This window comes from Ceratotherium simum, chromosome 2 (genome assembly GCF_057802395.1).
Source record: "Ceratotherium simum simum isolate JZ-2026a chromosome 2, ASM5780239v1, whole genome shotgun sequence".
NCBI classification, from domain to species: domain Eukaryota; kingdom Metazoa; phylum Chordata; class Mammalia; order Perissodactyla; family Rhinocerotidae; genus Ceratotherium; species Ceratotherium simum.
The window spans coordinates 10,880,578-10,908,029 of record NC_141901.1 but is presented as its reverse complement, the minus strand read 5'-3'; the positions used below and the strand labels follow the sequence as shown (position 1 = coordinate 10,908,029).

The window sequence follows — 27,452 nt, the reverse complement described above, 5'->3', positions numbered from 1 at the left end:
CTCCGCTGCTGGCGGCCCGGGTTAGGATCCTGGGCCCGTACCGACGCACCGCTTCTCCGGCCATGCTGAGGCCGCGTCCCACATACAGCAACTAGAAGGCTGTGCAACTATGACATACAACTATCTACTGGGGCTTTGGGGGAAGAAAAAAAAAAAAATTTAAGATAATTACAATTAGCTTCTTAAACTAGATATTGAATATCTGAAAGAACAAACCTGTTATGGCTGAAAACTATGTTGTCAATTGTCACCTTGAAAATGTAATTATGGGCCGGCCCTGTGGCTTGGTGGTTAAGTGCGCGCGCTGCGATGCTGGCGGCCCGGGTTCGGATCCCGGGTGTGCATCGAGGCACCACTTCTCTGTCCATCCTGAGGCCGAGTCCCACATACAGCAACTAGAAGGGTGTGCAGCTGTGACATACAACTATCTACTGGGGCTTTGGGGGCAAAAAATAAATAAAATCTTTAAAAAAAAAAAAAAAATGTAATTATGATTTGAGGACTGTAACTTTATCAAGTATATTGCCAGTATAAATGTCTAGACATTATTAAAAGGATATAGAGATATTAGTTGGATGATGTATGGACAAGCTATTACAATAATACTAAGGAAATAGCTATAGAGGGTATCCGATATGTAAATAAAAGAGGCCACAACACTCAAAAGTACTATCTGCCTTCAAAACAAAAACAAAAAACGTTTAATTCTACTTTGATCCCTCAGTAAAAATTGTACACACTGATAGTCTTATGTGTGGTAATTTTTAAAAAATAATATACAGTGTACTATTTATCTATACATTTCTGCTTTGAAACAAAAAGGATTTAAGAAACAATAACAAGTTCAGTCCCAGACTGATTTTTAAATGTACTATTTTAGTCTTTCATTTCTCTCTCTTCTATTTAAAGGACTCTTCCCAGATCTTACTCATAATGATGGCAGCAATAAGAAAATTAGAATGATACAAGCAGTGGGAGGGCTTCATTTCGGATCCTCAACAATATTCATGATTACTACTTAAGCCTTTCCAGAGCAGCATGCTCCATGAGCGACATTACAATTGGTTTTACTGAGGGGTGGTGGTAGCAATTAGCTTCAAACCTTATTCTGCGAGCACCTTATGTGTTAACAGTTATTTACCCTAGCAGTATGTGGGATTTTATCATCAGTTCTTCAGGCCAGTTCTATAAACAAGGGGAGAAACATACTGATGTCAGTTTACCGGATAGCAATACTTGGGAGAAATATGAGGAAGATAAGCGAGGGGCTGGCAGAGCAGACCCATATAAGGTGATATTGTTTTAGTAATATTTGGGTAATTCGAAGCAGTAGCATAATAAGGCTAACAACCACCATTTATTGAACACCAACTATGTGCTGGGTATTTAACACACAACATCCCTCACCCCCACAACAATCCCTCAAGGAAATGTGTATACTACATGTTTCACAGGTGAGGAAGAGCTTCAATAACTAGTCCAAGATGCTGAACAATGCCACAGGCATTAAAACCCCAACTTGGATTCTAAATCCTGTGCTGTTTTTTTGGAAAGCCAGGATTTGAACTCAGGTCTGACTACAAAATCCATATACCCCTCCACCACATAAGCTCCACATAAGGTCCAGCTCTCTGACCATATAAAGGCAACTCTCGTTACAAAAGCGGAAGTCATCCCACTGTGGATGATTTAATTAATAATGTCACCCCACTATTTTTGGCAGGGTATTTTTGGCATTGGTGGTGCTCAATGTGAAAATACAATATTCCCTTATCCTAACGTACCAATACGGAGAGGCAGAGAACCATGATGCATCTGGAGGAATCTGAAGAATTAAAAAATGTTGAAGAGAGACAATAATAATTCATTTGGAGAAAATAAGTTCAAAATCAGTGTTTCCCAACAATGCATCATGGGAACAGTGTTGCTAATTACAATTAAAGAAATCTACCTTTGTGAATGGCCCAATTTTTAAAAACAGTACAATTAACTAAGATATTAAACTGAAATCATTTTGACTCTGAAAATGCATACTGTAGTGAAATGTCACTGTTACTCATAAGTTTGTTTGTGGAAATAAATGTTGCAACAAACACCAATACTGTGCTCGATACACCTTTGTGGTTTTTATTTTTCCTTCCAAATGAGTTTGTATTTTTAACATTTGCTACAGACAGAGGTAAGTCTGAAACATTCTTGTGCCAGTCTTGGAACAGTTCACCTTCTAAAAGTCTTTGTGGATGTGACCGTGCACAGCTAAAACAGTACTTTGCCATTTTCTTTTTTTTCTCACTTTTGAAAGTAGTCGATAGCCACTTTCTTTCTTTTTCCCTTTCTCTCAGCTTCTTATGAAGATTCCCAGTACAAATGCAACAGGTGGAGTTACCTACAAATATACAAACTGAAAGAAAAGAAATATTATGGTTGGCTCCTCAGGAGTCTCCTGAAATGCAAACATACCTGGACATTTAGCACGGTCAGAGTGGCTACATCAATCGAGAAGGAACAGAGAGAACTGAACGCGCCACAACTGCTGCTTTAGGGAAAGAAGGCACTCTGCTCCGACAGGCGACCCAGGGCTCCCATACCTTGTATCTATCCATTGGGTCTTCCTGCTGCAGCTGACTCTCCCGCATTGTCTGATATTCTTTCTCATATTTCTTCAGCTTCTTAGTTGGTACCTGCAGGGATTAGAGGAAAAGCACGTTAGACAAGATCATTTAGGAAAATATTTTCTGATGCGTTTCCCAATTAAGTTTCTGGCATTTTAATGAAGCATACTCAATTCAAAGTTAAGGAGAAAAAAAATTTAGATTCTAGAGCAGGGGTCTGCAAACTTTTCCTGTAGAGGTCCAGATAGAATATATTTAGGCTTTGTGGGCCATATGGTCTAGGTCGAAACTATTGCACTCTGTTGTTATTGTTCAAAAGTTGCCATAAGTGATACATAAACAAATGAGTGTGGCTACATTCCAACAAAACTTTATTTACAAAAACAGGCTGCAGTTTGTCCATCTCTCTTCTACAATATTGCTTATATGTCATAACTTTTTCTTGTTAATATATTTAACAGTGCTATTAGTTCTGTTAACTACCTTTCTTCAAGTAAAATTCACTCATAGCCTTCTACCATGTTGAAAATGAAAATTAAAATTATTTTATAAAAATAAAAAATTGACCAACAAAAAATAATTTTTTAAATGGAGTTAATAGGGCCTGCCCGGTGGCGTAAGCAGTTGAGTGTGCACGCTCCGCTGTGGTGGCCCGGGGTTCGCCGGTTCGGATCCCGGGCGCGCACCGACGCACTGCTTGGCAAGCCATGCTCTGGTGGCGTCCCATATAAAGTGGAGGAAGATGGGCACGGATGTTAGCCCAGGGCCAGTCTTCCTCAGCAAAAAAAGAGGAGGATTGGCATCGGATGTTAGCTCAGGGCTAATCTTCCTCACACATACACACACAAAAAAAACAGTAGTCAACTATGTATAATAAAAAAATAAATAAATAAAAATAAATGGAGTTAATATACCAGAAAGAAGATTCTAAAGTTTGTCACTGAAAACTCAAAGAAATATAGAATCATTGTGAATGAGATAATAGAAAATCATCTAAACAAAAGTTTAGCATCAAAGCATGCTAAAATTATGTCCTCTTTAAATGATAGTAGTCTACTCTTAAAAAAAAAACTAGAATCTTACAGAATCTTAGAATTCTAAAAATAAATAAGCATAACATAGTACAAAGCTCACAGAATTTGGCACTAGATGGACCAGGGTCTGAATGCCTCTTATTGTTTTATTAACTGTGGTATTTAACCTCTCTTAGCCTGAGGTTCTTCATCTGTAAAATGGCAAGCAAACAAATTTCTACTTCATAATGGTTGTCAGAAGAACTAAATGATATAACATAGGTAAAGTATCTAAAATAACACCTGATTCACAGAAATTTTTAAAATTGTTTTCTTTAAAAGAAGTATTCAATAAAATTAATGTATTATAATCTATTATGTTCCATATAACAGGTTAAATCTACTTTTTTAGGCTTTCCTTGGATAATCAAAATTATGTAATTTCTTCAGACATCAAAATCTTTCCTTAATGTTTAGGTCCTAAAGTAAGTGACTTGAAATGAAGAAAAAGTTTATCCAGTTTTCTTAAAGATAATAAATGTGTTATTTTGCTGAATTCTTGGGGGCTTGGTGAAGGCAAGGATGATGTGTTGATCCCCCTCAGTATCCATCGTGATACCTACCAAAGTAACTGTTTCTTGTGGAATTCAAAACACGATACTTAGAAAACATGTATATGTGTGTGAAAGAGAGCAAGAGAGAATGGAAAGCACCCAGAATGAATATAAAGTTATTTTATGTATTTCTGGAATGAGGATAGTTTCAATTCTCTGGAATCTGGCCAGAGAATTTACTAAACAAAAAGTAAAGACACCAGATGTCTTTCCCCATCTTATTCTAGTTACTTTGGTCTTCCCACCCACGAGTACGCTGAAGTACTGGAATTGTCTGCTTCTCACCACATTTGGGAAGTCTCACAAACTCACTCCAAACCTGAGAGACAGTGTAAATCATTCAACAACCACATTATGACAATATTCATCTGGCTGATGGGGGAATGTCTCTCCAGTCAAACAAGAAGGAAGGACATTTTCCAGGATATAACTGAATTGCAAAACCACTGCTGAATATTGTCATGAGAAATTCTAATCCTTTATTCCTCCATCTCCAGAGACCTTCACAGTATACTGTGATCAACTGGAGTGCCACAGAGGAAAGCACCACCTACCAACTGTGTGGCCTCAAGACCATCAGATAAACAACAGGAAAATATATATCATCATGTGCTAACAAAACAGCAACAACCACATTCTTTTTCTTGATTTTTATAGGGGCCTCGATTTCCTCTAGTTTTCTTTTCTCTGTACATATTAATCATACGCTCCAAAAACCAAAAGCAGACTCTCAAGATGAAGTGGCAAATCACTAGCACTGAAGTAGCCCTGGAGCTGAGGAAAATAGGCAAAAAGTCTGAGAGTTTTAGGCAGTGACAGGGGTTTCATATGTATCCCCAGGAGCCGGGGTCTAGGGAGAAGTGATAGGTATGGTGAAGAGAGAGTCTACTCCAGCAAACATTTACCCACAAGATCAGATGTATTTCAATATGTTTGCCACTGAATATGGTATCGGTGGGTAGCAGGCTGAACATCAGTCCTGTGTGGAAGTATTTTCTACATGGTTCTAAAATGGATCCATTCAGGGCCGGCCCCGTGGCTTAGCGGTTAAGTGTGTGCGCTCCGCTGCTGGCGGCCCGAGGTTCGGATCCCAGGCGCGCACCGACGCACCGCTTCTCCGGCCATGCTGAGGCCGCGTCCCACATACAGCAACTAGAAGGATGTGCAGCTATGACATACAACTATCTACTGGGGCTTTGGGGGGAAAAATAAATAAATAAATAAAATTTAAAATGGATCCATTCATCAATGACTGAATTACATATTGCAAGCTTGTTCCTAGAGAATTTCCTCTAAAACCATATTTTTTTAATTCAAACTATTATTGAGGTTTTTTTTATACACCTAAGAGTGTCCTTTTAAAAGTCACTCTTGCTACTTATGTTAAGAGGTTCATTTCCAAGTGAAATTTTAAAAAATACATTGAACACCCTCAATAAGCTAATCCTTTCCCATCTGGCTCAGATTCTAGGATGTTTCACTTCATCTTGTTCAGGGAAACAGAGCAGGTTCCCAGAACAATATGTTGCTAGGAAACCTTCCAAGCTTATTTATCTTGTGCTGTGGGGCGATATTGAGCATCCACCTGTGATTAGCACAAAGGGAAAGGGGGGGAAGGGGGGAGGAGGAAGGAGAGCTGATATGAAACTCCTGTTATTTATAAGATAATCAAAGAAAATACACTGTTACAGTTTTTAAAACTATATTCCAGGACAAAATTGATTTTTTTGAGAGATCGCAATATTGAGCTTGAAATTTTTATTATCAGAGAAAAGAATAAAAAACCTCTTTAGTAAGTAGTTTTAATTAAAAGAACAGAAAGTTATTAAGAATTGAAACAACGTATTATCTCAAGAACAGTATAGGTTTCTTTCTCTTTAAGTAAATTTAATCTAAGTGTGCCCTTGAAGAATGTGTTAAGAATCACCAATCCTTTTAAATGTCTACCTAATTTTGGGGTCCCATTCCACCAACCGCCCATCCTCTGCCTAACACCTCCTATTTGGCTACATTCAGGAAACGTCCTCAAAGAATCCACAATTGTTTGATAAGTGCAACTGATAATGAGTACTCACCACTTCAAAATGGTATTTATTAAAAACAAACAAATAGAAAAAGAAAACAGGATATCCAACCCTGGCAACACAACTCCTAATGACTGTGATAGCAATCATTTAAATAATCAGCCAAGGCTTGACACTTTGGACTTGACAACTAAATTTAGGGAAGGCAGCATTTAAGACAGAACCAGTGTTTCTCATCTTTTGAATATTTTACAATATTTAGAGACATTTCACAATGTGCTTGGCCCTGACATTTAAATTCCTAACATAACCGTTTATACAGAATTAGGAAATTGGAGCTGGAGGGACCTCTGAAGATTGTCTGTCTGGTGCAATCCCTTTCTTGAGGATGAGGAGACTGAACCCAGGTGTCTAGAGCACTGGATAGAGCCAGCTGGTTGTAGCAGACAACCTGGGACAAGGATGGGTCCACTGTCTCTCTGGCCTGTACTTGCTTCTGGTACTGGGCTTCTGGTCAGGGGAAGTGTTTCCCAAACTTTAGTCATTCGAATATCATTTTCATTATTTTTGCCATATCCAAATACATTTTACTACTATTTTTCTTTAAATTAACTAATTTTTTTACACAAATTTATTTTACAAGAAAATAATCAATTTGGAAGCAGGAATCAACATAGACAACTGTCATAGACAGAACAATGGCCTCCCAAAGATGTCTGCATCCTAATCTCCAGAACCTGTGACTATATTACCTTACATGGCAAAATGGATTTCTGTATGTGTGGTTAAGGTTAAGGACCTTGAGATGGGGAGATTATCTGGGTGGGCCCAATGAAATCACAAGAGTCATTAGAAGAGTAGAATATTCTCAGACTTCAGTCAGAGGAGATGTGACTACTGCAGAAAAACCAAAGAAATTAGATGTTGCTGGCTTTGAAGATGGAGGAGGAGGTCTATGAGTCAGGGTATGTGGACGGCCTCTAGAAGCTGGAAAAGGCAAGGAAATGGATTCCCCCCAAGAGCCTTCAGAAAGGAATGCAGCCCTGCTGACACTTTGATTTTAGCCCAGTGAGACCCATGTCAGACTTCTAACATACAGAATTGTAAATAATAAATTTATGTTCTTTAGAGCCTCTAGATTTATAGTTGTTATGGTAACAATAGGAAACAAATACAAAAATATATTATAAATTACTAATAATTGAACTCTAAATGTTTGCAAACAAAACTCAGTTGAAAGTCTTAACACTTTTGCTGAAAGTAAAATAAAATTTTACTTCATTTTACAATCAATTGCAAACTATGTCAATAAAAGTAAACTGTAAACTGTTAACCCTTACGTCACAAATACCAGAATAGCAAGACAGACAGCAGTAAGCAAAAGATCAAAACAACCCCCCCCCAGGGGCCGGCCCTGTGGCGCAAGCGGTTAGGTGCACGTGCTCTGCTGCGGTGGCCCGGGGTTTGCCGGTTTGGATCCCGGGTGTGCACCGACCACCGCTTGTCAGGCCATGCTGTGGTGGCGTTCCATGTAAAGTGGAGGAAGATGGGCATGGATGTTGATGCTGGCCCAGGGCCAGTCTTCCTCAGCAAAAAAAAAAAAGAAGAGGATTGGCAGATGTTAGCTCAGGGCCGATCCTCACACACAAAAAAGTGAAAAAAAACAACCCCACCCCAGCCAATGTGTAGAATCACTCAGTCCCTTTCTGCCTTCTCTCTCTGGTTGTGGGATTTAAGTTGTACCCAGGTCTTGCTAAGGATCTGTGCTTTTCTATTATGTTTTATTGTAATCCTTTTTAAAATGCCTGATCAGGCCTCCTAAAATGATTTCATGACCAGCAGTTTGAGGGACAGAGCACTACATCAAAGGGACTTTTTCACCTCTTCCTCTGATGCCCACTCTCAGTGGGTTGTTTCACTAAATCACTGGGGAGGTTTATTAAACCCCCTCTTGGTCACCAATGTCCTCACCTGCCATTTACTGAGGAGGGGGTGTCCTTTCAGCTGTTAGCAGGAAAAACACAGAAAAACACTTAATAAGCTTAAGGGAAAGGGGAGTCGTGGGGGAGTGTTAAATAGTGACCTTCAATAACAGGGAAAGAGAAAGCACAATAATTCCTCATTTGCTTTACTCTTTCTCACTGTTAATTGTGCTGGCCTCAGCTGGAGATATGCGAGCGGAAGACTGAAAAAGAATATGCTCAACTTTCTGCATTTCCTATGCTCTTCCTTTTATATTCATTTAAAGCATTTATTTCTTATTTTTACATATGACTCTCATAGAACGAATATATATATGTATATAAATTTTTGTTGTATATCAACTAATTTTAGATGAACTTGCCTTAATAATCTTTATCTCACTAATCATACCTACCTGTGTTATCGCCTTATTTTGTATTTTTACTTCTATTACATTATTTTGAATATTCCTTATCAATACTTGAATTTCATGTGCATTAGTTATTTCTAATAAAACATACTTCTCCTCTTACATACATGAGTTGCTTAGGTTTCCTGATTATCAAATGTGATCTTTATATATTTAAGGAGTACAGGTGCCTTAAAACAGCACAGATCCTAAACTTTGGATAGTAATTAATGGAATAATAGAACTCTTAAGTAACAAATTTGGAATACATCTATTATATTAACTTAAGGAAAATTTATACACAGAAAAGAGGGAAATAACACAACATAGCAGAATACACGCGTGGAGATTTTTCAACCTGGTCTATACTCTGCAACGCATATACTGATCTTATGGAATAGGACATCAATTTTGTGAAAAGTTGGTTTTGAATTGAACTAGAGAAACAAATCTAGGAGCTACTGGTATCTCTCAAGGTAGGGGTACTGTTGGCATTCTGGGTGGAATGATTTTTGGCTGTCTTAGACTCCACTTCCCATTTCTGAGTCCCTAGCATCCCTGGCCCATTTATCCATTTCAGCTATTAAATGTCGCTAGTGCCCTCCAGTTATGGTGACAACTAGGATGCCCACACACCTTTCCAAACAGGGAGGGGAGGGTACTGGGGGATGGGAGGCGGAAAGGGGAGAAGTAGCAGGATTCATACTGAAAACTACTCAGCTAGACTGTCAATAAAGACAAAGGGAGGCCTGGACAAGCACACAAGGTTTTCAGCACTGCATTCATATATTCTGATGTCTGCCTCCCTCTGCTCTGTTTTTGATTAGCAGTAACTGGCATGAAGAAAAACACGGAATGCCTTCACGTCAAAGAATTTCCTAACAGTTTTCAAGCTATAATTTAGAAAATTCTATATTTGAGCCTCCCCAAAACTCTATGAAGTATTATTTGAATTTTACAAATAAAAAAACTGAAGAGAGGTAACTTGCCCAAGATCATACAGCTGGTAAACAGAGAGTCAGAAATGGGATCCAGGCTGTCTGCCTCCAGAGTCTGCCCTCTTCAACCACTTTGCTCTACTGCCTGGGACCAGATGATTAAGGCAAAGCTCTTCAAGAAGCTGACAGTCTGGATGTAGTGCCAAATATGTGTCTAATTACCATATAGTTTCATAAGTACAATAACACGTGTTCATAAAGGTACAAGGATGATCAAGAAGAAATTTGTTGGGGCAGAGCACAGGGAGCGGGTAGCACCTCAGTGAGGAAGATTTTCATTATGCCTGGTTTATATAAGCTTCCTTGCCCAATTAAAAAATATAGCATTTCTCCTGTGCTAAATTTTAACAATGGGCCAGTCACTTGTAAGAACTATTATTCAGGACTTAATGAATCTGTTGATCTATTTCAGAAATAAAAGAAACAAAAATATTTATTGATGGATGCAAATGCTGGCAAAGTAAATCACTATACAAAAAAGGCTGATAAGATCTGGTTAATATTTTCTTGATGGTCAGAAGTTTGAGTCCCTAAAAAATTAAAAGGCCAAAGGTACTAGCCATTATGTACTGCCCTTGCTTACTTCAGATAATTTCTTAGGATGAATATAAATGATCCCATTTAATATATTAATCATTGGACAGATAAAAAATAGATAAGAAGTATAGTACTACATTTCTTGGTGATTTGTTTTGGGGGGTGAGAGTTTCTAATTCAGAGTCACTTCTGCAAGGACTTGTCAAGATCTGGACAGGAAGTGGATCAGTGGCAACAAAAATTCCAACAGTTTGCCACAGCCTAAAGGACTTGGGAAGAAACAGATGGGAACGAATCAAGAGGAGAAGACACCTAAGAAGAGGGACCATGTCTTACAGGCTTCACTTAATCTTCTTCATAGTGTGTTCACCAAGAGAAGCCACTTTGGCTCTTTTTGAACTTTTACAACTAGGAGGAGGGAAAAAAAGTCAATGATATTTTACCTCAAGGAACCAGGGGGGAAAAAAACCTTCAGAAAACATAAGAGCCTATAAATGATTGTTAATTGTATTTTTTTAATTGAGGTATAATTGACATATAACATTATATTAGTTTCAGATGTATAACACCTAATGATTTAATATTTGTATACATTGTAAAATGATCACCACAAGTCTAGTTAACATCTGTCACCACACATAGTTACAAAATTTTTTTTCTTGTAATGAGGACTTTTAAGACCTACTCTCTAACAACTTCCAAATATGCAATACAGTATTACTAACTATACTGTACATTACTCACCATGCTGTGCCCTACATCCCCAGGAATTATTTATTTTATAACTGTAAATTTGTACCTTTTGACCCCCTTCACCACCATCCCCCCCACACCTCGCCCTGGCAATATTAATTGTATTCTAATACTTAAGGAACATAATGGTTTAAGGGGGTGGGGACAAGGAACGTGCTTATCTCCTGTCGTATCTCGCGAGGCTTACAGACATCAAATTACCAGGCATTCTTTCCTGAGTTCATGGATTACAGTCTGCAGTGCTGCACTTGCTTTCATCTCATCTGGCACATTTAGCTTTCCCAATTACTCAAGTCTAATGGTGCACACACCTGTGACAGGTTCTTGTACTCATTCATTGTATGATGTGAGTCACTTTCCAACATTCATGGCTCACTCCTGAATGTAGTGTGCTCATCAAAGTATCTATAAAAGCTTCTGAAATATTGATTTCTACATTCTTTATTATGTTCTAACATAAGCTCTCTGGTCCCAATGCTGTAGCAACTTTAAGACACTCATGCATTTTACAGAAACTGCTTATCTGTTCATTTCTAATTTCTCATCTCCAGTCCTATAAATCTAATCTTATACACTATTTTTATGGAACTCCCTGGCACTTCTGCTCTATAGCTTTCCTATCAATAAATAATATCTGGAGGTAGAGTAATTTCTTTACTATCTATGTGTTGATAACTCCTAAATTTACAGTTTCCAGCCCAGGATTTTATTGAGCTCAACCTACATATCCAACTGCTAACTTCACATCACCTTTTGGATATTTCACGTTTGAGACATTGTAAACCTGGACTCATGACCCACCCCCTACCTGTTCTTTCATTGTTCATCTTCCAGCCAGATGCTCAAGCCAGAAACTTGGAAGTCACCTTTGACCTCTCCCCCACCAATGATCATGAAATCAACCACTAGATTCTGTAAGAGTACGCCTCCAAATATTTCCCTAGCTTGTCTTCTTCTTCTGAAGCTCACCGGCACTGCCCTAGCTCAAGCTAAAGTCACCTCTCATCACTACAGTGACCTTTAAACTGGTCTCCCTGTGTCCATGCTTGCTCTACTCCGAATCTTTTCTCCATAGGGCAGCCAATTTTGTTTCAGGATGCAAATCTGATGTCATTCCCCTTCCTAAAAATTTTCAATTGCTTTCTGTTACACTTAGGATAAAGAGAAACACTTGACATAGCTCTGCTGGTCCTATAGGATCTGGTCTCTATTTACTTCTCCCCGTCACTCTCTATGCCCATATTTTGCAAAAGTGGGGTTCACCCATCCCAGGGAGTACATAAAATGATCCAAATAGATGCAAAAGGCAAAAGACATTCATTAGAATTTTTAGTTCTATTTATTTTTTTACCTCATCTTTTAAAAATGTCTGTATTTGTGCCTATTTTCTAAAGGTATACAGATATAATTTATTTAAAAAGGAATATACATATACTGGAGGTCAAAAGAGTTTAGAGACAACCAGTCTCTACTCCAGCCACAATGGACCTCTTTTAGTTAACACATCATACTCTGCCCTGTCTCAGGATTTTGAGCGTGCTGTTACTTCTGCTGGGATGGATCCAGCACATTCATTTCAAGATTCTAATTCAAAAGGTCTGAGGTGTGATCAGGCATCTCTATTTTTATAAAGCTCCTCAGGCAATTCTGATATATGGTCCAGTTGAAAACCACTGAATTAAAACATCAAGTGCCAGAAAAGGAAGAGTGAGAGACAGGCTGCAAAGGCATTTATAAACTGGCCTGAGCACACAATCGCCAGTTTCTAAGGGAATATTCATTCTAAGTTTCAAACAACCAATTTATAAATAAACTTCAGGAGAGAATAAATTTGTAAGACCAGATCTGTTGTAAGAACAGATATTTTTAATGTTCTAAATTTTTTCAAGAATCTATTATATAAACAGTTTGAATATAAGGACAAAATCAAGTTTTAAATAAGTGAAAAACCATACACTTCAAGAACAATTATTTAAGCAATAGAGTTTCTCTTCAATAATATATGTGGAGTGGTTTAGGGGTTAAACCAGGTTGCATTTGAAACCTCGCTTTGTCGAATACTAACCACGTAATTTTATAAGTAAATCATTTAAACCTCTTACTCAGAGCTTCAACTATTCATTTATTTATTTATTTTTAAATACACGTCTTCTTTTTTTTTTGCTGAGGGAGAGTCACCCTGAGATAACATCTGTTGCCAATCTTCCTCTTTTTGCTTGAGGAAGATTAGCTCTGATCTAACATCTGTTGCCAATCCTCTATTTTTTGTATGTGGGTTGCTGCCACAGCATGGCCACTCATGAGTGATGTAGGTCTGCACCCTGGAAGGGAACCTGGGCTGCCGAGGTGGAGCACGCCAAACAACCACCAGGCCATGGGGCCAGCCCCAATTATTTATTTTTTTAAGTGGGGGTAACACAAATAACAACTAGTATGACCATCTCCCTTTACTGAGTACATACTGCATGCCATGGCACTGGGCTAAGCACATAACATAGTTAATGTTATTTTTGCCTCACAAAGTTGAGCTGAGTTTACCATACCCATTCTATAAAATGAGTACAACTAAGAAAGACTAAGTAACATGCACAGGGATCATAATACCGACTGACACAACAGACCTTTTTGACACCAAAGGTAAAGGCTTAATTGCAATATGTTACATGCCTGTCATCTACACTGCCTGCCCTCTAGCCAGCACACATAGCTCTCAAATCCAGGATGCTGGCCAAGCCTCCTCAGCAGCCTGCAGCAACTAACTGAGCTAATCAACTGCAGGGTGATGGAGATGTTGTGATTTTAACACGTGACTGGGAGATAATAACTAAGATAGCTGTCATATTACCTAGCAGGAAGTAGGAGCTCAGAAAAATATAAACACTTTCACCCTGAACTTTCTGGGCAAGCTAGAAAAAAGGGAAGGTCAAATAGAACCTGGGGTGGTTGAACCAGGAATTTAACTCTGGGAAAAGCCTGCTTAAAATTCCATAAAGTCTTGAGAGGGGGCAGAATGAAATGATATATTTTCCTCCTCTCAGCCTTCTAAAAAAAGTACTGAGGCATAAACCACCCAGGAGATTTACAGCTTAAAGCAAATTACCTTAAGGTACTGGACTCAGTCAGTGCTCGGACGGAGCATGTCTGAGCACTGTACCTTCACCGAGAATGTCCTCCTTCTGTGTATTATTTCCTATACTTCTTTATTTCCTTCTGTTCCCACTGCTTCGTACTGATTTGTACAAATAACGTTGGCTTCTCTTCACCCACATGCAACAGTTGCAGCTGGGTCACAACCATTCCTTCTACTGAATTTTAAATCTGTCTTTCTCAGATTCTTTGTACTTGAAGGAGAAAAAGAGATATTTTTCCTGTTTTTCTTTTAAGCAACAAAAATTCTTACCTCACTGTATTGGTGATCTTCAATTTTAGGCTGAATTGTGGAAATTCTCTTATTTTTATCTTTGTAAAAATTAAGAAGCAATAATATCTTAAGTTGGTATACCATATTGGATGTTTTTATTTCTTTTATTTTGGGGGGAGGTACTCAAAAGCCATTGCAATATCTCAAATAAAATTCCATTTCTGAATGAGTTTTTGTTGTGAAATTTATCACTTAAAATTTTTATTATAGTGTTTGGAAAATAACAGAATGACTACCAATTGCTAAAAATTAATTGTAAGATGGTATATAATACACTAAATCTGGTTACATGCTGAGCGGTATTGGTCTGATTCCAGAGAGTAGATTAACCAGATGTAGTCCCAAAACTGGGCCACAGAAAGCTGACACAGCTGTGCGCTCAGAGCGAGCTAATTAAGCTTATTTAAAACTAGACAATGAGACAAGAGAGAAAGAATGATAGGGAAGCCAAGTAGGACACTGTTCTTTATTATCATCAAATGCTACATTCATTATAATAGTGCTGGCCTTTCCACCATGGATGCTAAGAAACCTGAAGCAATACTTTTATGTCAGTTGTCACTGGCAATTAGATTAAAAGTAAACATATATCTCTTGCTAAAAATACTCACAGTAGGCAGAAGGTCATAGACATTTATGCTATAAGAAATTTAATTCAAGACTAATATGCCAAACAGCAGCTGTATAAAACAATCTGAATAATTCTGTCTTTAGAGAGATTCAACTTGACTGTAACCAGACTATCTGAGAAGGATAAACAGTGGGAAAGAAAGAGAAATGGGAACCTTTACTGTATTCATCTACCTTTAAAGGCAGCAAATAAAACTGGTTAGAAGTCAGCAGCAGCAGTGTTAAACTGTACAATGACTGCATTGCCACTTTTATACATCAACTTTTTAACATGGGAAGAAAAACTTATCCCTACTTTGCATTTTTAAAAATAATCCATTCACTCACTCATTCAACAAATATTTATTGATTATCGACTATGTAGCAGGCATAGGCATCCAGGAACAAATGCACAGTGTGTCCCCTCAAGGAGTTACAGTCTGGTGAGGAGAAAGTCTTTAAAGAAATAATCATAATTTAAATAAATACAGCACTTACAAAGTAAGGTAAGTGCTCTGACGGAGAAGTAAAGGTGGAGGATAGTAACACACACGGCTCTGATTTTGATCGCTTCTTTGAGCAACAACAATGAAGCTGAGACCTGAAGAATAAGTTAGTCAGTGAAGAGTAGGGAGAAAGAGTGTTCCCAGCAGAGGGTCACAGGATGGGAAAGAGCAAAACTGCCTACATAATTTGCCAGGACCAGTACAAAATGAAAAGTGAGGCCCCTTGTTCAAAAAGTGAGAATTTCAAGATGGTACCAGTAGAGCATTAAAGCAACTGTGGGGACCTGTGCCACTGTACAGGTCACATGCCCATGAAGCCGGCTCTGGGAAAAAGGGATGCATGTGAGGAACTGAAGGACAGTTGGAGCACAGTGAGGAAAGAAATGGCTAGCTGAGGCTGAAGACATATGAGAGGTATACAGGCACCAATCTCACAGACCGACCTACTACTGTCTGCTTCATGGTTTCCCAGTAGTTATTAAAGAGCTATTGTGTAAGCCAGGCTGTTATGTAAGCACTCTTCTGGGTGCTAAGAGGAAAACAAAGAAGACAGTCTTTGCTTTTAAGGAGCTTACAAATAATTCTATAATTTAGGGTAGAATGTGGTAAGTTCCACAAGAGAGCATAAGGAGCAATTTGTGGGAGATTCAAGGCGTGAAGATTACTCACTTGAGGTAGAGTATGTAAACACACAGACAGAAGGACGTCAAACTTCAAGGCATTCTTCTGCCTTGAGAGCAATGATTTGGCCATACCACTGTAGAAATAGCAAACACATCTAGCACTTCCTATGTGCCAGGCACTGAATGCTATATGCTTTACATGTATTAATTTATATTAGCCTCACATCTATGAGGTAGGTGCTATTATTATCCTTATTTTACAGAAGAGGAAAAGAGACCCAGAAAAGTTAAATAACTTGCCTAAGGTCACACAACTAGTAAGGTGGGGACACATTCCAATTCAGGCAGTCCAGGTCCAAAGTCCTGGCTCTGAACTACTACACTGCACCACCATTTCACTAACATTGTTTTATTTTGCTTTGTTTTTTAAATATATGTGCTATACTTATGCCCTTTTTATTTTTTCTTTCTAGTCTTCTGTTTGTCACTTTAACTGTTTTATCTACTCAGTTAGCTATACATACTGCTTCAAATTGGCTAAGAGAAACAACAAGTAAAATAATATTCCTAAAGGTTTTGCTATCTTTATCATCTAGAGCTAGAGTTGGCAGGAATAGCAATGTGAAATACATTAGGTATGAATTTCTGAAAGAAGATGACATATACAATGCTACTTCTCTCTGCTATTCATGACAGTCCTGACGTGTCTTTGTACTGACGGCCAACTAGAGCTGATGTAGTTACAGAAAATTACTACTGACTCCCCAAGAACTGTGAGTGCTGAATTAATGGAACTCTGGGAATCCATACATTGGCTCTCAGTGTCCCCATGACCAGATGCTGGATCTGTTCCTTACAGAACTGTGAAATACATGTATGTGCTCATTAATTCAACAAATATCTACTGTGTGCAATAAAAAGATACCTACAACACAATCCTTTCATCAAGAAACACAATAAACTTTAAAATTTGATCAATGTCATCATAGAAATATAAGCCTTATGTTATAATGGTTTAGAGAACAATGTTTTCACAAATCCACCAGGAAATTTAGGACAGACTTTAAGGAGGAGCTAGCATGTAAGCATTGTCCTAGAGGGAGCTTTTGCTATTGACCATTCACAAGTGTCGGGATTTTTTTTTTCTTGTAGGTATCAGTAGCCTACAAGGATTGGAGATAGGCAAGGGCACAGGTCTCCTCCCTACTACCCTTCCACCAGGTAGGAGGCACCGTTTGTTAGTGGGTAGTGAACAGGCCCAAACAGAGTGCTCCACCTCAGGGGCCATTCTGCAGGTGTCAGACTGCCTGGCTTGCCAGAATCTTACTTGCAATCCATGCAAGGCTAGAGGGGCCTATACAGTATTTCTAGGTAATCCAATTTAGAATTATTTGACATCCTGTATGCTAATTATAAAACTCTCTAGTGTAGATTTAAATATAAGTAGGTTAAATTTATAGTAGTTATTGGGCTGGCCCCGTGGCTTAGCGGTTAAGTGCGTGTGCTCCGCTGCTGGCGGCCCAGGTTCGGATCCCGGCGCGCACTGACACACCGCTTCTCCGGCCATGCTGAGGCCGCGTCCCACATACGGCAACTAGAAGGATGTGCAGCTATGACATACAACTATCTACTGGGGCTTTGGGGAAAAAAATAAATAAATTTATAGTAGTTATCTTCTGATTAGGGTCTTTCCAACGCCAGCCAACTACCGCTAGACTGTGTATTCCCATATAAGGGTGCTTCAAACATTAATCCAGTTCAAGGTATAGACTCAGACGAACACACGTTATATCACACTGTGTAGGTTGGAATATTTTAACGTAAATTACAGAGAGTATAACAGTAGGGTAGGGCTATAAGAGGTACAGGGAGGGGCAAGATGTAGAGGGAATAGCTCATTACTGCTTCTTTCCTTCCTCATTCTGTAAAGGAAGCAGGAGGAAACTGCTGTAAGCAAAGGTAAAGAGCTAAAAAATATGTGCCTACTAACTGTGCCAAGCAGTTATGTTTGTCTGGGTGAGGAGCTAGAAGCCCTGGTGTAAGGCACTTGTAGGGCAGGCTGAAAAAAATACTCTGGAGCCAGATCATTAAAAGATCTAGGTCACCACCAACTGATGAAAGCATGGACCTATTTTGGTAGTTGCTAGTTCAGTGATTGTATTTTCCGAAATAAATATCAGGCACATGGTCTTAACAGATGTTTGTATCCATTCTAGATATGAGAAGCAATATGAAATATGAAAGAGCTTAAAATACTAAAAGTTTTTTGATTGTTTCAGTAGCTTATATGACTTATGTGGCAGAATATATGACATTAGAACTATCTTTAAAAAACAAGTCTTGTCCCAGTAATGATAAGAAGTCACTGAGGTTTTAAAATAGGGCAATTAAAGGATCAAGACTGAGCTGGTAAGAATGTTCATCTGGAAACGGTGTGTATGCTAAACTAGACGGGAAGATAAAGAAAAAAAGATGGCAATTGAAAGAATAGTTAGAAAGTTATGAAGATAGTTCAGGAGAAAAGGTCTTTGTGAAGGTGACAGTAGAAATGGAAAGGAAGGACCACTGAAACCAGTACGAGGGAGGTCTTTAAAGCAAGTCTTTCCTGCTCATTTTGGTTAGGCCAAGTGAGCCCTTCCCTCCTTAAACTTCTTTGGAATTAGCCTATACTGCTCATCTAATAACCATATATGGTTGTAATTAGCTTTTCCTGTGGTATGAATTTTCCCAACCAGATTAGGATGCCTAAAGGAAAAAAAACTTAGACTTGGTATCTCTTGCTTCAACCTAACACAAAGCTAAATACTTAGTGGATTCTAAAGCAGATTTTTTCAGTTAAGTATATTCTTAATGTCTCATAATTCAAAGGGATTTTATTAATTAGTTAAAATATTGGAACAAAAAAGACAGATGAAAACTATGCCCATATATTTTCCTTGAGTATGGATATTACAGGAGTTATGTGATGACATTGAGCTGATAAGTGGAAAGATATAGAATTCCACTTACCGTAGGATATTTTTGTTACCTAAATGAGAAGACTGTGATAACCAATTAAAAATGGCAGTTCTCCTTGATATGTTTGACAGAGCCAATAATTACCTCTGCTCTGTGGGGCAATTTCTAAAATAGTGCATAAGAATGAGACAATTTGAGGAGACTTTTTATGCTACTCATGATTAAAGAAATTCATTTATTTAATCTTGAGGGGAAAGACATATGAAGAAAGTAAGAACATCATGCATACTAAATGCTTAACACATGAAGAATAAATATCTATCTGACAATCAATAAGAGTATGTCTTTGAGTATGAAAAAGAGAATTCTCATTTTGGAAAAAAGTAATATCAAACTGACTTTCTAAAAACTGATTGAATCATGTTTTACGTGCAGAGTAGATCAAATGAATATATATTGGAAATTCGTCTTGGCCACACACAGGTAAGTCAAAGGCCACAAGATCGGTGTTTTTGCGTGCCTGTTTAAGGTCCATCTACCATTGTTTACACACGAATGATTGTTCTCCAAAGCTTGGGGTGGAGTGGCATTTATGTTTCCATTTCCACGGAAACTGTGAAGAGGAAAGAAACATAAGGTATAGGGAAATGGGTATTGTAACCTCACTTCCCTTCCACCCATCCAGCCCTCCCCATTTCCATGGGAACAGGAATTGAAAGACATCCAGCAGCTGAAAGCGAAAGCTCACTCATAGATTGCAGCTGTTTGAATGTCAGCTGAGAACTGCAAATGACAGTTTATAGCAGCTGTTAAAATTTTTAAATGATGTTTTCCCTAGTAAATTCCCCACTGCAATAATTTACAAGGAGGAAATTGACTAGAGAACTAGTATGAGGAAGAACACTCAAAGGGATCTTTTGAGGCTTAGTCTGTCTTTCATAATTCCAATATCATATATCATTTTAAAACAAATGACTGTGATAGGAAATGCAGTGAAATGAAGAGTGTGCTCATCAAGTCTCTCTGATGTCACAAACTTGCTCCAAATGGCGGACATGGAAAGAGTATGGAGGAACTAGTTAAACCGAGGGAAGAGTGAGAAAAGGAGAGGGGAGGGATCTAATTTAACTTTTCAAAACTACTTAATTATATTTTATTACAAGAAACTATGTGAAGATTGTCAGCTACACCTAAAGTTGGAACACTGAGCCCAAAGAACTTGGTGCGAGATCTAGATTTGAGCATTTGTAAAGAATTCTATAAACATACACTATTGCTATCCAAATCTCCTTGGGTCCTGAGTTCAAATGGAGAGGCATACCCATATTTCTTCAGCTTCTCTAATTGTAAAGAACAGGCCAGAACTTGCTAAAGACTACCCATTTCCCATCTACATCCAAGGGCTTTAGAATATATATGTAAAATGATTTATAGAAGAAAATCTGTTATAAGCTTTTACTTCAAGAGGAAATATCCTCATCAATAACCTGAAATGAATGCCATCCTTTTAAACATATGTGAAGGTTGAAAAAGAACAAAAAATAATTCTTTTTGTTTTACATGTCCATAACTCAATTTTCTCTCTGAGGTTTTTTTTTCGCTCTTTTTGGAGAGGTGGTTATTCCAAATTATTCACTATAACTCGGCTTCTCCTCACACATGCCTCAGGCAAATGCAAACACAAAACCTGAACATTATCTACTGCAGTTCAACAGAATGGTGTCAAGAGCATTAGCCAACAAGATAAGGAGGAATAGCAGAACAGACCTTGGGGCCTAAATGGGCTTCTTATTCTTACCACAATCTCCAAGGTGATATTTCCAAAACAAGAATATAAGAATATTCTACATACAGAAGAGCTCCAAGTTAGGATATCCTGTTTTCACTGCTGGTTCAAGTTGAGTCATGCTCCATTTATGTCAAGCAGCACATACTGAGGACCTACTCATCCCTTAGCACCAGGTACTGATAACACCAACATTTATGAATAAGACAGAGTTTATTCTGTTTTAGTTACATCTAACTGCCAGATATAAAGTATTGCTATTTTTTTAAACATTATCTTTTTTTTTTAATTTTTTTAATTTATTTTTCCCCCCAAAGCCCCAGTAGATTGTTGTATGTCATAGCTGCACATCCTTCTAGTTGCTGTATGTGGGACGCGGCCTCAGCATGGCCAGAGAAGCGGTGTGTCGGTGCGCGCCCAGGATCGGGATCCGAACCCGGGCCACCAGCAGCGGAGCGCGCGCACTTAACCGTTAAGCCACGGGGCCGGCCCTAAAGTATTGCTATTTTTAAATTAATCTTATAAAAAAATATATGGTGGCTCTCCTTCCCCATCCCTCACTACTATAGACCTTGATGTATACATGAGCACCGTCCTGAGAATTAAAGTATACTTAAAGTATACTTTAAGAATAAAGTCCTTATAATAAGTATAAAGTATACTTATATAAGTATAAAGTCTTTATACTTTTTATAAAGTCTCTTATAATGTAGCATATAATTTAAGCTATAAAATGCAGATTAATAGTTGAAAAAATGAACGTGACTTCTTGGGACCCAAGGTGAGTCTAGAAATACGGGACTAAAGTAATTGATAAATTCTGGCACTGTCCAATTATCTGTAAATGCTTTTTCTTTCTCTTTTCATAAGCAAATTTTTACTGGCTAACATAATAGTTAAGATGTTTTATGAAGCACTTTGTTGTCTCTATAAAGTATACAGTGATTTAGGTTCATAACATAGATAGAAACTACTGTGAAATATGACCAGTCAAAGCATGCGTTAACTTAATCCAAGCTACTCTTTTCTCACTATAAACCACAATTTCCTTGGCCTTCATATTCTCATCAGTTCTACCATCAGCACTAGTGGCTGGTTTTCTTTTTGGAGACATTTTCCATCTAGCAACAAAGTTAAGTTGAAGTCTAGATGCTGAAGAGACAACTGGGCTCCTCAAGACAGGCTCCTTACCCAGTCTCATGGGGCACATGTTGACAATCAGGACTTCTCCAAAATTACAAAATGTTATAGTGTCGTGGCTTTTAGGGCAATCTCATAAAAATGTTGAAATCACAAATAATTTATGAATTTATAAATCTATATCAAATTTTAGAATATTAAGTTTTTCATATTTCCTTTTTCAATGCTAACGATTTCCTGAGATACATTTTCAAGGGATTATTTATAAATGCAATACATAAGGACCAGACAAAATTAAGCCAAAGTTCATATTATGTGATTTACTGTATGTCCTAGACTTGGCAAATTTGAAAGGGTATGTATTTATGTATCTGTTGTTTCTAGTTCAGAAAAAAAATCAAAATTATTACACCTAGATATTTTCAAAACTATTATTCACACGAACTCAGAGCAGAGAACCTAGAAACATTTATAAAAATTTTGTGAAAAATAATAAAAGCCTTCTTTGAGAACAAAGAAAATGAGAAATCAGAAATATCAATCACCTTTTAAAAAGGCTATCAGCTTTAATTCAAGGGAACCTTTAATTTGAATTGAAAGTATTTTTAATTCAGGTAATGTACTGTCATAGTTATCCCTTTCTGCTGACAGAAAAGATAAAGGATACAGAATATATCTGGCTTAGGAATCTAAACAAAGAACAGACTCCCTGGCTAATCCAGTTGAGGTGAAGGTAGCAATACTGAACTGACAATGCGTTGTTCTCTAGCATAAATTCAGATTTTTTGCTTATATTTTCACGCGATTCAAGAAAAAACAGGTAAGACTTTCTTGTTGTCAAATTGTTTTACTACAGAGGCTGTCTTATTCACCTGAAATGTAAACCTTCATATCTGTATGGAAGTCAAATTTGTGAAACATAGGTTTTTTTACATTCTGGAACATGTTAAGGATTTTATTTTTTCCCTAGCTTTATTGACGTATAATTGACATATAACATTGTATAAGTTTAAGGCGTACAATGCGTTGATTTGATACACATATATACTATAATGACTAGCTGACACTTCCATCACTTCACATAATTATCATTACTTTTTTGTGGTGAGAACATTTAAGATCTACTCTCTTAGCAACTTTCACATATATAATACAGTATTGTTAACAATAATCACCATGCTGTACGTTAGATCCCCAGAAATTATTCATCTTAAACTGGAAGTTGGAACTCTGACCAACATCTTCCCATTTCTCCCATCTGCCAGCACCTGGCAACCACCATTCTACTGTTTCTATGAGTTCGGCTTTTTTAGATTCCACATATAAGTGATATCATACAGTGTGCCTTTCTCCGATGTATTTCACTTAGCATAATGCCCTCAAGGTCATCCATGTTGTCACAAATGGCAGGGTTTCCTTCTTTTTCATGGTTGAATAAAATTTCATTATGTGTGTGTTTGTGGATATATCTTCTTTGTCCATTTATCTGTTGATGGACACTCAGGTTGCTTCCATATCTTGGCTATTGTGAATAAGTGCTGTAATAAACATGGGAGTGCAGATATTTCTTTGAGATCCTGTTTTCATTTCCTTTGTATAGATACCCAGCAATTGGATTGCTGAATCATATGGTAACTATGTTTTTAATTTTTTGAGGAATCCCCATACTGTTTTTCATAGTGGCTGCACCAGTTTACACTCCCACCAGCAGTGCACAAGAGTTGCGTAGCACATTTTTGATGACAGCACAAAACACAGCCAGTATAGAAGGGTAATAGTTCCTTAACTGTACATTCTTAAATCATATGTAAGTGAACCTCAAATAAATAAAGACTGTACAACCTCCATTGCTTTGATATTACTGTTACCATTTCTGATCCCTGCTTTAATATTTCTGTTAGGCTTTAATAGAAAGGTTTCTAAACCAAAAAGAAAAAGCAAAGTTTAATTCTTTTATAACTTAATAATTTTCCCTAGAGGATTGGGCTTTCCCCAGACGGTGAGTTGAACTGGATAGATATTCCAGTCTATCTTTCCAGATGAAAGGCCATAAATTCAAAACCCTAAAAATGGTCCCAGGCACACTAACAACCAGGGAATCTTCATTATGCAAGAGATGACCTGGATGCAGAGTGGAATACTAAGTAGAGACTCTCTCTCTCCCTAGGACAGTGGCTCTTAAACACTAGTGTGCATCAGAATCTCCTGGAGGGCTTGGTAAAACACACATTTTAGGGCCCTATTCCCAGAGGCTCTCATTTAAGTAGGCCGGAAAATTTGCATTTCTAAGAAGTTCCCGGGTGATGCTAATGCTCCTGGTCTAGGGAACACACTTGGAGAACTTCTGCCCTAGCTCCCTCTCATGAGTGCAAGTTCTTGAGTACTTGTCAGTCATCCAATTTCCTTTTGTATCCAAACCCATGAAAATAGAGTGCAGGGTGGCCTAGAGTAGGCAGACTGGGCCCAAGCAAAGTGAGGAGGGTAACCATGCAAGGGGATAGCCCCATGTGGAACATTAGAGCCCAGGAAGGGCAAGGAGGGCATTTACGCAGAGAGGCAGCCTGGCATCGGTGTGTTGGAATCCAAGTGGAAGACATCCATGAGAGGGGTGCAATTTGACGTGGGGAGTTAGAGCCCAAGGCAGGTGAGGAGGATGTTCACACAAGGCAGGGGGTGAGCAGAAATGGCAGACTTGGTACATAAAAGAGGACTGACCAAATAAGGTAAGGATCCAGATTTCTCAATGTTGGAGAAGAGAGTTATAATAATGGATACAGAAATGAACCCTCTAGTGTTGGCTTGGAAGTGGAGGTAATGGTGCAAAGTCAGAGTTTTCAGGTACATATTTAGAAATAGAAATATAGCTGCAAATGCATGTATCTGTGTGTGCGTGTGTATTTCCTAGCTGTCTGCTGACAGGGCTTAGAAGCAATGATATCTATAGCTGTTGAGCATATCTACTGCACAGATCTTGGTTTCTAAAAACCATTCTCTACTAAAAGGAACCAGGGCTACTTGGAGAAACACCTGATTCCAAGACTAGAGCCAGGAAAGCAAAAAAGAGCCTGGAATATCTTGCTGTTCCAAAAGCAAGTTATGCTCAAAGAATAATGGGAACATGTTAAAAGGACAGAGAAGCCATGTTAAAGGAGCACCCAATGGCCAAAAAGGGGATATTGTGAGCATTAAATAGTGATAGCTAAATATAATATTGAATAAAATAAGAAATCATGAGTCCCTACAGATATAAATGAAATAAATTGAAAGTTTGATTAGGAATGGGATATTTACATAATTTCAAAGTACCTCCCCACAAAACTCTTCTTAGTTATGAAGGAGAATAGAGCAACTTTACATGGAGAACCTGGCAGGAACCACCCTTACTCAAATGACCACAGTGACCATCACTAGTAATGGGATAAATTCAAATCATGCTCCATCTGGTAGAATGGAAGCAATGAGAAAAACAGCACCATCTCTATGGCATCCTGGTCAAAAACGTATACTCTAAATCTAATCATGAGGAACCATCAGAACCATCAGACAAACTCAAATTGAGAGACATCCTACTAAATAACTAGCTTGTAATCTTCAAAAGTCAAGGTTATGAAAATCAAAGAAAGACTGAGAAACTGTTTCAGACCGAAGGTGGCTGAAGAGAGACTTGAACACAGTGCCTGGCTCAGAGTTCATTTTTAAAAAATTCTTTTAAATAAACGAATAAATATCCCTCTTTGAAATTTTAAAGAAAAGGATTGATTTTCTGGGGTGGTTCTGATATACTCCTACATGGAGAAAAAAGTCTCAGATGATTTCTCTGGGTCCTTTCTAGTTTAACAATTCCACTCTGTTTACTATCTACCTGCTTATCTATCATGCAGGATACAATGAATGGTAGAGTCTGAGCATGTGTAGCTCAAAACTTCAATGGACATGCAGATAACCACATACCAAAAAACCATGATCAGTCTAAGAAAACCCGTTTTATAATTTAAATTTTATTTTAATAGTAAGAAGGCAAGTCTCAAAAATTTACGCCTAGACACAAAATGGGAGGCAGACAATGTCTTCAACAAAAGAGGCCAGCATGTGCAGTCTTTCACACGGTATTTCTGCCACTTGAATGTAGGCTCAACCAGGAAGTAACATGAAACAATACATTTAAATTTTTTTTTAAGTTAAATATTAACAAAGCCTTCTGATTTAAGATAAAAGTCATATTTTTGCTTTCATACAGTGCCTAGGAGACTGGTGGCAGGTAGTAAATGTACATCTAAAGTTTGTTGTTAGTGCAGTGGAGTAGATCTGGACTCCTAGCACCCCTGTGTACAGCAGAGGAACCCCGCCTGGTCTTGTTGCGCCATCCTCTTACCTTCTGGCACTGTATCAGACAACGCTCCGCTGCTATTCATAGGGTTTTCGTGGCCAATTGTTTTGGAAGTGGGTGGCCAGGTCCTTCTTCCTAGTTTGTCTTAGTCTTGAAGCTCCACTGAAACCAGTCCACCAAGGGTGACCCTGCTGGTATTTGAAATACCGGCGGCATAGCTTTCAGCATCATAGCTTTCAGCATCATAGCAACATGCAGCTGCCACAGTGTGACAACTGACAGACGGGTGGTGTGGTTCCCTGACTAGGAACAAACTCAGGCCGGGCAGTGAGAGCACTGAATCTTTACCATTAGATCACCAGGGGTGGCACATCTAAAGTACTATCAGCTTATTTTATAAAAACTTGAGATGGCCACAGTTTACCACTTGATCAGAATCTTTCACACGTTTAGACAAAGAGCAGAACAAAGCCATATAGTCTGTTATATAGATATAAAAACTCCCTGCCTTTCTCTTCCCCTCATAAATACTCCACTTGGCTGAGACAACCAACTCTGGTTCAGTATAGCTGAGTAAAATACATGACCATGGCTGTCTTCCCTAATCTCTTTTTTAAAAACATGTAAGTCTTGCCAGGGCTGAAGCAAGCTTTGATTTGGCTCAAAGCACTGGCTTCTATGAAGCTTGAAAAGCCTCACAGAGAAAATCCCTGAAAGAGGATCAATGAAAAAAGCATTATCTGTTAGAAGCCATAAGAAATGACTTCTCTATTCAAAAAATTCAAAGCAAGGCTTAGAATCAGAGTATTAGAATATCAATCTTACCATTAGCACTAGGGATTCTGAATTTTATTCTTAAAATATACTGCAAAAGACATCCCATCAGCTTTCTCTTTTAAAAGAAATGGGAAATGTTCAGCACATACGAAAATACTGAGTTTCACCAGGCACATATATTCATTCCCACCACCCAGAGCCTGACCCAGAGGAGGTAGAAGTATATTGTATTCTGAGAATAAACTAAATTATGCGTTAAGAGATCTATATTGCTTACTTTGTCACTCCGTTTTAAAAGAGGGGACGATGTTAGGATGATTTTTAAATGTTTCTGGTTAAAATTAAGACAAAACAACAAACAGAAACCCCCACTAAACTTGTGG

General features: G+C 38.1%; 1 protein-coding gene across 7 annotated transcripts in view; it reads right to left on the bottom strand.

The window, feature by feature from the left end:
* RABGAP1L (RAB GTPase activating protein 1 like) overlaps positions 1 to 27,452 on the bottom strand; it is a 701,003-nt gene that overhangs the window by 31,407 nt on the left and 642,144 nt on the right. For all 7 annotated transcript variants that reach the window (XM_087438180.1, XM_004425016.3, XM_087438183.1 and 4 more), the window contains one exon: positions 2,589 to 2,681. In XM_087438180.1, coding sequence (XP_087294306.1) covers positions 2,589 to 2,681 — 93 coding nt within the window. The remainder of the gene's footprint in view (positions 1 to 2,588; positions 2,682 to 27,452) is intronic.